The sequence below is a fragment of the Rhinopithecus roxellana genome, chromosome 15, assembly GCF_007565055.1.
Source record: "Rhinopithecus roxellana isolate Shanxi Qingling chromosome 15, ASM756505v1, whole genome shotgun sequence".
Taxonomy (NCBI): domain Eukaryota; kingdom Metazoa; phylum Chordata; class Mammalia; order Primates; family Cercopithecidae; genus Rhinopithecus; species Rhinopithecus roxellana.
In genome coordinates, this window is record NC_044563.1 from 68,644,822 (window position 1) to 68,656,882 (window position 12,061).

General features: G+C 43.6%; 1 protein-coding gene across 4 annotated transcripts in view; it reads left to right on the plus strand.

Moving 5' to 3' along the window:
- The first annotated feature begins 11,589 nt into the window (after window positions 1–11,589).
- Window positions 11,590–12,061, plus strand: part of ETS1 (ETS proto-oncogene 1, transcription factor) — a 63,285-nt gene continuing 62,813 nt past the window's right edge. For 2 of the 4 annotated variants that reach the window (XM_010353028.2, XM_030918417.1), the window contains exon 1: window positions 11,590–12,054. In XM_010353028.2, the coding sequence (XP_010351330.1) occupies window positions 11,973–12,054 (82 nt within the window). In that variant the 5' untranslated portion in view covers window positions 11,590–11,972. The remainder of the gene's footprint in view (window positions 12,055–12,061) is intronic. The other 2 variants (XM_030918415.1, XM_030918416.1) reach the window with 1 other exon arrangement.

Consider the following 12,061-nt stretch of genomic DNA (forward strand, 5'->3'; position numbering starts at 1 on the left):
CTGTAGTGAAGCTGGAAGTAGGCCTGAATGTCCCATCTCAGATCACATTTGGTATAAAGTGGTTATTTTATTCATTGATTTAGTCATTCTTTTACTTATTCATTTCATATACTCAGTTACTCAGTTATCTCTTCTTCCAACACTTATTAAGCATTCACTAAGTCCTTGTGTTTAAAGCTGGAAATTCAAATTTGAGTAGAATATGATTCCTGTTCTTGAGGGGCTCAGACTATTTTCGGTAATGTCAGCGCCCCATTGGAAACCTACATGTGCTGCTGAGCGCACAGAGGAGGAAGTGCCTGATTTTATCTAGCAAGGCCCTGGAAGCCATGGGGGAGGTGATTTGCTGCCGAGTCTTGACAGAGGTGCTGGGCAGGTAGACCAGGGCTTTCCAGAAAGGAAAAAGCCTATAAAAATGCACAAAAAAGCGAAGAACTAGAGTGCGTTCAAGGGATTGCCACAAGTCCAGGATTGTTAGAGAGCAGGGTCCCTATGTGGGGGAGAAGGTGAGGTGTGGTCAAAAGGTAAAGAGGACCAATTTTGGCCTTTTGGACAGTGCTTGGATTTTATCTGCTTGGCGGTAAGGAGTATCTAAGGGAGTTTAACCTAAGAGGTGGTTTTCTGCATCCTGTTTTTAGAAATCTGGTAGGAATGGCCACCTTGGCTGCATCTTGCCCAGGCCCTCTGACTTTCGGGAAAGTCCTCTGACGCTCTCCTGCAATGGCAGCGGCAGCCCTTGTGTACTGTGATGTGGGGAATGCTGGCCAAAGATTTTACACGGTGATGAAAACTTTTGCCAAATAATTTATTTTAAAAGCAGTATGAACTTTATCCATTCCTTTAAGGTGGAGGTGACTAGCGTCTGGGCTTTGGATGGATATGGAGCGTGAACAAACTCACCAACATTGATAAGGATGGCCTTTCAAAGGTGATGGCTAATTGGCGATGGGGGTGGGGCTTAGGAGAAGTGGAACATTGGCCTGTCTATCACTAGGCTCTTTGCAGAGGTTTCTGACAGAGGAAAGCTAATCAGGAGACCTGCATGGGGAGAGAGGCGTGTTATTTAATTAGCTTTACAATGGGCTGACTTGAAGGCACGTGGTGGTTTTAATAGAGGGAGATAGATGTCCTTTTTTGCAGGGCTAATTGTTGGGGAAAAGCAGGGTCTTTGTTCAGACCCAGCATGAGGGCTGTGATCTCTTGGAGCCTAGGGCTGCCCCTGCTAATAATTTTAGACAGAGCTATTCAAGGCTGCTCTGTAGAGAAAAGAAGAACAAGAACTGTATTGTGTATGCAGGATCACTGCCCAAACCTCCCCAAAGTCACTGGGAAAAAAAAGGAGAGCAAGAGGACTCAGCCATGTGCATTTTGGAGTATGTCCCCATCATTTATTTGCTATGGTTGTTGGAAAGGGCAAAGTGACACTTCCATCAACTTGGAGCTGAGGTGGGGTGACTTAACTAAACACCCCCAGAAAACCAATTAAGTCTGCTTTCCCAGTGATACAGCATTCGTCTTGCCAAAAATGGAGCGGGCAACTAGCGAGAAGACTATGACTGCTCTCTGCTGCCAGCCTTGATGGCTAGGCGCCAGGCAATGGTAGTGCCAGAATGCAAATTACATAGCTGATGTACATGGCAAATTCTGTGTTTTTAGAGGGCAGTCCTAAGAGCACCGATGGTTTGACTGGTGACCCAAAGGGCAAGATGAGAAACCTCTCCCTAAGGTTCTTTTGGGCAACTGATCAGCATACGTAGTTAACACCAGGGAGCAGAACACTTTATCTGAATTCCAAGTGGCAAGTCCAAGCTTGCAGGGAGCGCTATCTAGGTTCAGAATTCTGTAGCTAAAATGTATATGTATGGTACAATTACAGATAGATAGAGGTTTGGGTTTATAGCACAAGTTAAACTGTTCATACCACTGCACTCCAGCCTGGGTGACAGAGCAAGACCCTGTCTCAAAAAACAAAGCAACGAAACAACAAAAGCGACAAAAACTGTTGGCTGGCAGCAAAAGAGACAGCCAAGGAAAATGTAAGATGCGGTAACACAGAGAAAGACTTCCGTGAAGTGAGTGCAATAATATGCTGTCTAATGGGTGCTAGTTTGGGAAGTACCTCAAGCAGAGTGCTATGGGGGCACATTGAATAGCATGTGGGATTCTTCCCAGCTTGAACGTCAAATGCTGAGGCCAGTTGCTTAAGGTCTTATTTTGTTTAGGTTGTAAAAATCAAACGTGTAATCCAGAGAGTGGAGAACCCAATACTGGAAGGAATTCAAGAGGGTACATATTCTCTTTGCTGCTAATTTGTGATGTAGCTGTGAGTCTATGATTAGAACTTTCAGAATTGTATCTCACATCTATATAGTGGGAATCAATCCCCTTTCATCCAAGAGGGATGGTGTCAAGGATTTGCGTGATTTGTATACCTAGACCAAAAATTATCTTTGTCACTATGTCATGATTTTAACAGCACACATTAAGAGAGGACACTGTGTCCTTATTTCTTCTTAAGAATACTATATACTACAGTTTGGATTAACATTCACAAAAATTTTATGCTCACTAAATCCGAAGTCACAATTCTGATTTTTAAGATTAATAATAGCAATGAAGGGTTACTGAGTCCTCATTCTGCATCACGCACAGTGCAAAGCACTTGGCACCCATTCATCGCATCTCAGTTCAACTCTGTGAACTAGGTACTTTCCTCATCTCCATTCTATAGATGAAGAAACTGAGTCTTTCTGAGGTCAAAGACTGACATCTGGAGAGCAACCAAGCTAAAATTCAAACTCTCGTCTATCTACTGCCAAGCTTGTGCTCTTAACCCATTCTACTATGTTGCCTCCCTGGTTCTTTTAGAGTTTGAATTTATTCGATAGTGAGGAAACCAAAGCCTGGTAGTTTCTGCTTGGCAAGAAACTGCAGGTTTTTGTATGGACTCTTTGGAAACAGGAACACTTATTTGGAAAAGCCTTTTTACCTCCACACCTCAGTTCAATTCAATTCAATTAGACAAATCCTCTCTAGGAGAAAGCATTAGCTCACTACAAGTGGACAGATACATAGAGGCTGGACCTTTCCTGGGTCTAGAATTTTGTTGCCAGCCATCTGGTCTCTCTCAATGCTGTGGAATCCCCTGAAAGAAAAGTTTATAATCTTCTTGATTTTTAAAAATTCTCAACAATTATTCAGAATTTAAAATTCCTGGAAAGGGTTCTCTCTTGGGAATCTGCCATGAGAGCGCTGACTGGCCTTTGTTCTTTCCTCTCACAGTCCATTGCCAGCTCCCCACCCAGCTGCACCTCCTCCTACCCCTCCGGGATAGGTCCCTTGTGATATATCCTACCCAAGGCCTTTTTGTGATGAAGTCTTTCAAGATGGTTTCCCAATCTGCGGAGAACACATGTTTCTGATCATTCTGATGAAACACGTTTCCATTAAGAAGCACCTTCTATATGCTTTCTGCTTTCTTCATTCTGCACGTTACCTGTCATTACCTATCACTGCCAGCCCTGGACTCTTGAAAGTGTTTCGCAGGCCTGTCTGATTACATGGCGCCCTCTTGCATGTCACACATGCCCATTTTGCTTCTCTTCTTTTCATCAACTCAACGGAAGAAAGATTTTTATTGTATGGGAGCCAATCCAGATAGATGAGATGTGAGCTGGGTGTGTTCCACCTCATGAGTCATGGGCAGGACCATCCACTACATTCTGACTCCTTCACAGGGCTGATGCAAGATGTGGATTGAGCACAGCTGGCTTCTTGTAAATTAAAGAAGACTTCATTTCTTTTTGGTCCTTAAGAGCTGAGAATCAAATGTGAGCTGTAACGCCAGAGAAACTGGCATGTCCCTTTTTGAGCTTCTTATTCAAATCTATCAACTTTACATCGTTGGCATGCTTGATGCTCAGTAAATTCTAAGTATGAATAATTACATTGGATACCCTAAAGTTGTTTTAATGAATTTATGCTCCTGCATATTTATGAAACTTAGATTCTGGGCACCCTTTTCAGGAGAGTACATACCAGAAAAGAGGATTGAAGCAGCATGGGAACTTAAAAAGTGCTGTGCGTTTTATTTCCTCTGTTGGGAGAGTTAGCATTGGTGAAACTAGGATTCATGTTAATTCATTATGCCACTGTAATGCTGCTCAATGAAGGATGCCTAAGGTAAGATAGGCATAGATTCTTGAGTAAAATGTTTGTGGATGACTGCAATGGCATATTCAAAGAATGTTATATTTACTGGCTAAGTAGGATGTTCTCAGTGTGACACATCAATTTTTCTTGGGACTCTTATATGGAACTGGTTCTGGAAGAAGTGATGTAAAATAATGTGTGTTCATGATTCCCCCTCAGAACTCAGGAGAAATGATGAGCCCTCACCAAACCCAATATTTCCTTGGTTTTTAGGCTTTAAGATCAGCTGCCTTTTCTGTTCCAACATCTTGATTACCCATTAGCAGATACAAACCATGAAGTGCAGAGAGTAATACTCCACTTCGACAAGAGCAGTTAGGGTCGCTTTATATGTTTCTGTGCCACCTGCTAGATGGTAGCAGCTCCATTTGATCCTCCCTGTCCTTTTCACTTCCATCTTCACTCTCAGCCCATCCCCATGTCCCCCCATTTCTACTTCCATCCCATACCCTTCCTCACTATAGACTCATCTGTATAGCCAGAAGATGTATTTCAAAATACAGTGCTTCTAGAGTCCTGACAGATTAAACTTGAGAAGGTGAAAGGGATTTGTGATAAGCACCCTGGCTCACCATAAAGCATGTAACAGTCTATTCTTTCTCATAAAGATGGAGGAAATTGAGTTCATTTCATGTATTTCTCTTATCTTACAAATAATGTATATAGCAGTTACACATCTTACCTTTGTGGTAACCAGTGAAATAAAAGATTCAACTCAAAGTTTGGAAATTCCTGAAGACTGCTTCTGAGCAGCCATCTGAGAATATGAATAGCATGATATATAAAATGTCCAGGCTGACGATCAAACAACTGATTTACTTTGTGCTGAGCCAAATGTCATTTTTTATGTGAAGTCTCAGAATAAAAAATTAGATAAAAAATAAAATGAATGTTGTGATCTTAGCAACATTCTCCTTTAAGGGGATGGGAGGAATGGGAGGAACAGAATAAAACTTTATGAAGACCTTTTTAGTTTGAAATGAGTCAGTTGGTTGGCTCTTTAATTATAAACTTTGGGCAAATTTGAGTCTCACTTTAGACCGAACTAAGCAAAACAAAACTGGTATCTGAGCTTTGTTTTTCTGTAAAAATGTTACAGGATGTTAGGAAGTTAACTGTTCATTAATTAAATAATCAACATAATTTATAAGGCTCTTACTACCTTGAGCTAAACACCATGGAGTGTAATAATGACCGAACCTCAGTTGCTGCCTTTAAAGAGTGTAGGAGACTGACGCGCATATTCAAATATGTACTAGGAGTGTGCTCTTGAGCTGAGCAGAAAAGTGGCAACTTGCAGGGGTGGGGTGACAGCTTCTGTGAGGGAAATTCTTTGTGTACAGCAAATGTACATGTCAGAAAAAGACTGAGAAACACACTCTGTGTTCTGCCTAGATTTTCAGCTTGACCTTCCCTTGCGTCTTCTGTGACCTCCAGAGATCCTTTCACCTCCATTCTATCCCAGATCCTTTGCATCTCTTCCAGCATGAGGACCTCCCATTTATCTGTTTTCTGTAGTTCCATGACTGTTGGCCATGCAGGACAATTAATTAAAGTATGGGATACTTTACTAGGTCTTAACTGCATTTTGAAATCTTGGGGACTGAAGTCCCAGAATGACAAGAACATAAAATCACTGTGTCTCTACCTCTTCATCTCCTCTCCTTCTCTGTCCTCGACTTCCCCTTCCATTGTTCTCAGAGGACTTCCCTTCCACTACTTCCTCCTGTACCACTGTCCCTTTTCCTTTCAGGGCTATTTCTCCTTTTTGTGCTCCACTCATCTCTGCTTCTTGATCTGGGGTGGTAAATGTTAGTCTTTTGGGGCAATTGATTTGGCATTTTAAATGAAAGTAGTGGGGAGAGGGGAAAAGATTCCACAGTGAAATTGTCTTAGTGTAAGATTCAAACCACAACTGCAGAGAACATCTGTTTTGAAGTTTGATGTTGTCTTTGTAACCCAAGAGAAAAGCAGAGTAAGATCAGAGGAAGGCCTTAGCCTTCCGCCAGGATGAAACCACCTGCAGCCTTGGACCGTGGGTGAAATCCTGTAGCCCTGGGATGCAGAGCTTCTAGGAGACTGACTGTCCTCTTCTGTCATATTATTAAAGGATGTTGGTCCTCTTGCCATCTGTGCTGTTGTCATTATCCCTCTACCTCCTCAAGAGTCCCGTTCAGGACAATTTAAATTGGAATCCCAATTACATGATCCCCAAAGGCTCACAGAGTAACCTGCATTCTGCATTCGCAGCAATCCCAGGCAACATGCTCAGCCTGCTTCAGGAAGGCACACAACACTGGGTGTGGATTAGACCTCAGAACCCTCTAACCTTGGGCAGCTCCTTGCCTCTTCCTGTCTGAGCCATGTTTGATTCGCTGCAAGAGGAATACGTGTCTAAACTGCTGGATTTTAAAATGTCGCTTGGTCTGTGGATTAGGCCAATCCATTCCACATTGTTGGGGCTGCAGATGCAGTTGAATGGTTCATAATTATAGTCTAAAGAAACTGCAGACAGCAATAGAGCCAACCCAGGCCCTTTCTCTCCTGACAGCCCATGCCAAGCTGTCTCCCACAGGGAACCATAGTATGGTTATCCTGCAATGTACTTGCCCAGAGACAATACATTCAGTGTAGAGAAAAAGTTGGATTTCTAGAAATTGAGTCTCCTCATCTATCTGCTCCTATGTCCATTGTATCCTGCCTTGTGTCTCAAGGGTGTCTGGTACTTCTCCTGCCAAAGTGAAATGAAAAGTAAGTGCAAGGAGACGCCAGGGAGAGAACTGCTGTCGGGGCATCTGGTTCTGGTACTCGTGCTGACTTTTTTAGGTTGTGTGGCCCTGGAAAGAATAATTTCCTCACTCAGACTCTTTTTTCTCCTCTGGTAAATAGGAGTGCTGGACTTGGAGAGCACTAATAAACTCCCATTGAGCTCTAACATGTGACAAACCCAAGACCTAAGGTTTTGTCTCCAAAGAGGCACCACAAATGTGATCTTCTTTCAGAATTTAAACTATCACTTTTCTGTGACTCAAAACAAATATAAATCTGTAGTTCTCTTCTTCAGTCAGGTAGTTCTGGAATTTCTCAAGTGAGGCTGATGCTGGGCAGGTTGCCAGTTTAAGAACTGAGGAAGGGGCTTGAAGAGATTTTTAAATTAAATGTGGTGATAGTTGTTCTATCTCTCCCTGGAGATAGTTCAAGTAAATTGAGTATCCAAGCTATTCTGCAAACGGATGGCTGTAGAGAGACATTTAATGTGATTTCTCACATATTCTACTGTGTACTAGATCTTAATAAAAATAATCAAATACTAATTCACACCTAGACACTGTGCTAAATGCTTTGCATACATTATCTCATTTAATCATTCAAATAGCCTTCAAAGGTGTGTGCTATTATTATCCCTAGTTGAAACATGGAGGAACTGAGGTTCAGGATTGTTTAAATGACTTACCTGTGGCAATTCAGCTGGTTAGTTGGTAGAGTTAAGAATTTGAACCTGAGTCTTATTCCAAAGCCCACACTACCATCCTCTTTGTTTTCTTACAGAGAGCTTTCCAGGGCAAACAGGCTTCCAAGTCTTCCCCTCTCCCCCAACCCCACCCCACCCTCCCTTCTTCCCTCCTGACTGCAGCTCCTCCTACCCTCATTGTTTATTGTGCCTTCTAAACAATAGCCAATGAGTCTGTGTTCCATTCTAGGGAGAGCTAGGGGTGATTTTATTCCCTGAAACAGAGATGAGGTTGTGACACAAAAAGGTTAAGTGGCTTTGGTGAGGTCACAGAGCCAGCCCGCAGTCAGCTACAGTACCATCTGAGTCCCCTGACTTGGGTCCCTTAACCGACCCTAAGGCCTTTTGGCATCCAAGTTTAATTAAGAGAGTTATTTTAATTTTCCTTCCTATCTCTAATTTGCCATTTTATTGCTGCTCGATAATGTAGATATTGAAGTGCCAGGCATTTTTCTTCCCTAGTGTGCTTTTTAATGACTAAACTTATCACATCAAAACCACTTGCCTTAGAGGTAAGCTTTCAAAGCCTGTTTCTGTGTATGACAGAGACTGTTGCCTCTTCTCAGAGAAAAATGAGACCACAAATGCAGCTCAGACAGGTTGTTGTTAATTGAGGGCTTTTTTTTTTTTTTTTTCTAAATCTTACATTTATACCAGTAAATCAACATCTGTGAGTCATAAACTGGTTCTGGATCAGCCGTTAGTGGTCTGAATGTTTTTGTACCTACCTTCAGAAAAGCATATTTTAGCTCAAAACTCAGGGATTCTTTGTTTTGTTGAAGTTCAAGACTCAGGAGTAGACAACATGCTAGGATACTTCTGGAGAGGGAAAGCCTGTCTTCCATGATTGTTTAACATTAAGTGTATATTTATTTTTGATTGAAGTTGGGGTGGAGTTGAGGGAGTATAAATAAAAAAGAAAGTATGCTTTTTACATACTCCATGTGCTTGAGGAATTCCTGTATGAAGCTGACTATTTTCTTAATATTATTGTCTAGCTCCACTCTTCTGTTTCCCAACTCCTGCAGACTTTTCTTGGCCCTTATTGACTTGCAATTCCTCGTGTAAGGCGATTCAGCACTTGGTAGGATATAATTAGCTGAAGTCTAAGGAATGCTTAAAAATACAATTCTGTTTTTTCCCAAATGCAGGAGGAACAGACTGCTGCAGTACAAGCACAAGCAAAGAAGTATTTCTTTGATTGATTTTTTTTTTCCTGAGTGCCTTAAAAACCAGATATGGTATTGAAGTATCTTGCCCAAGTGGATGAAAGGCAAAACTTGGCTGCTGTTGTTTGGTTGGTGGGGACACTGAGGCATACATGTAACTGAGCGGATGTGAGTGTCAGGGATAGAGGTTCTGCTGTACTATGAACGGAAAAGGGCACAGCCCCTGACATTTTTTAGTTCATCTTCACAAGCCAGAGCATATCAAACTCACTTAACCATTGAATTAGGAAGCCCATAGTGACCAAAAAGCTGATAGTTCATCATTCAACACATATTTATTGAGCTCTGTAATGTCTTAGGCACTAGGCTAGGCATCATTTTTTTAGCATATGATAACATAGGCATATCACTTAAAGTCCATATGAACATTTAGAAAAATCTACTTGTGTCCTAAAAAGAGAATGAATAAAAATTTCATTTATCAACATTGATTAATGAAGCATGACCCTTGCAGACCTGATGGGATTATTATATCTCAAATATGTAAAAAATATTTTAACATGACCTTATTAGTGCTCTTCATCCAAATCCAGGGTTAGATGCATAACTTCTGATGGCATAAATATTCATAATTAATATCATCTGCATGTAACTTTCCCGGCAGCCTGTGGTGGCGGCGCCTGGCTATCTCTCCAACCTCCTGCTTTACGCAACCCCATTCCTTGATTTGGACATTCACACATTTTGTTTCTGTGCTTCAGGACTGGGTTAGGAAAAGGATGATTGACTATTTGAGTTGTCACCATTGAAGAATTAGAAAAGAATAATTTTCCTCATTTCTAGAGTGGAAAGTGTTTACAGTTTAATCATGGCGAGCTTTTTTAGTATCTAATTTTGGTGGATATTAGCAGCAGTGTTTAGGCTAGTCTGGGGAAGAAAGTTGAGAAGCAGACTGGGGAAGAGAGAAAGGAGTTGCTCCGAGGAATCTGCATTTGAAAATAGAGAAGTACTCACACTTGGATTAAAAAATGCCAACATTTTCTTAATACAACATCAACAAAACAAAATTCCCCAAAGCAACTCTAGATTTGTTCACTTCTTCTCCTGATGAATTCATAGTGAGTAAGGCAGGATTGATTCAAGAACCTTTTTTTTTTGTGGTTCATTTGGACGTGTAAATGTACAATTCATTCATCAGCTGTTTCCCTAGGCTTTTCCCAGGACCAGAAGTGTCTGCTCTTGTCATCTGGAGGCCAGCATTGTTTTCTCATACCTTGTGGAAACACAGCTGGATTGCAACAGTCTTTGTTCTTTCAAAAATTAGGACTATCACATACAAATATTTTCCTCTGGTCACTAAGGAGGGACTTAATCTGGAGTTTAGACCAGGAGTCAGATATTTCTGTTCCTGGCTTCCTCCCCGATTTGCTGTAGGAAACCTGCAAATTACTAAGGCTTCAAGGGCACAAAACTGGGTTTAGATGAAGGTAAGCATGTGTGTTAAAACTTACCAGAGGCAGAGGTTACAGTTGCAGTCAAATGTTGGGAGTTCAAATGTGCTTAGAAATCAGGAAACATTAAAAATAGCTTTCTCTGAGATTGCTCAGGAAGATTTCTGTTAAATCTTTTTGTTAATCAAAGATGGAGCTCAATACCTGGTTCTAGCTATGTATTTAGATATGCATATACTGGTTGATTTGTTAATTAGGACAAATTATCTCTATTTATCACAACCAATGTATTAGTGGCAAACCATGAATTATTCGGGTTCATTTTGTTTTATCTCAAGCGCTGGGAGTTCCCAAATGGAACAGAAACTGTGCATTGTGATTCTGTCATGGCTGCCAATGATGTACTCCAGAAATTCAAAACCACAGAGCCTCTGCATCACTTTTTTGGTGGCGGTCGTGGGAGGGTTATTAGTTTTATCTAAAAGAGGAGAGTCTCTGAAAGGAAAGACAAAGCTTTGGCCAATGGTGACATAATTAGAGGGACAGAATCATTAGAAATACATTATAACTTCCCCTTCAACCCAACCACTGCTGGACGTAAACTGGAAGCTTACGGAAGTTCATGGCTGGGTTCTAGCTTGGGGTCCCGTTCTGGATGCTCCTGCCAACGCAGGAGCATTACATGGGTGGGCTCTGAAAAACTGAAGCGTCCTCCAGAAACACACGCCCTGACTCAAGACCCGGCTGGAGTCCAATATTCCTAAAGCCCTTTGAGGACACGGGCTCACGAATCCCCTGCGCCTGCCGCACGCTCGCCTTCATCCACATGCCTCACGTCCTGTGTGTCAGTCTTTGTGAATGAATGATGTACACGCACTTGGAAAACTATGCTGCTACCGGGAGGGGGCGGGAGCGGGTGACCAAGCCCTTAAGAATGCGTGGAGAATCAGACGGACTTTCCCGAAACGGTGGAGGCGGCCTGTGCGCCCAGCCTGCCCACCCGCTCCCGGCCCTTCCCGCCCCTGCCTGGGCTCCGCGGCCCCGGGCTCCGTGCACTGCTCCTCCGCGGCCACGGCCCGGCCCCGCGCTCGCCCGCCCTTCCTTTCGCTTTGGGCCGCGGGCGGCGATTGGCCGCGGAGCTCGGCCCCGCCCCCGATGCCCCGCCCTGTCCCTACGCCCCGCCCCTCGCTCCCCCCAGCGGACATCGCCGGGCCAGGGGCGCGCGGACCCAGGGGCCGAGACGCGGCACCGCGAGAAACGCCCTAAGGAGGAGGGGAGAGCGCGGGAGGGCGAGAGGGAGGGAGAGCGGCCGGGAGATCGAGAGCGAGCGAGGCAGCCGCCGGCGGAGAGGAGGGAGCGGGCGAGGGCCGGGCAGGAGGAGCGGGCGCGGCGCGGGCGAGGCTGGGACCCGAGCGCGCTCACTTCGCCGCAAAGTGCCAACTTCCCCTGGAGTGCCGGGCGCGCATCGTCCGGGCGCGGGGGAGAGAAAGGCAGCGGGAATTTGAGATTTTAGAGAAGAAAGTCGGATTTCCCCCGTCCCCTTCCCCCTGTTACTAATCCTCATTAAAAAGAAAAACAACAGTAACTGCAAACTTGCAACCATCCCATCTGTCCCCCACTCCTGGCACCATGAAGGCGGCCGTCGATCTCAAGCCGACTCTCACCATCATCAAGACGGAAAAAGTCGATCTGGAGCTTTTCCCTTCCCCGGGTGAGTG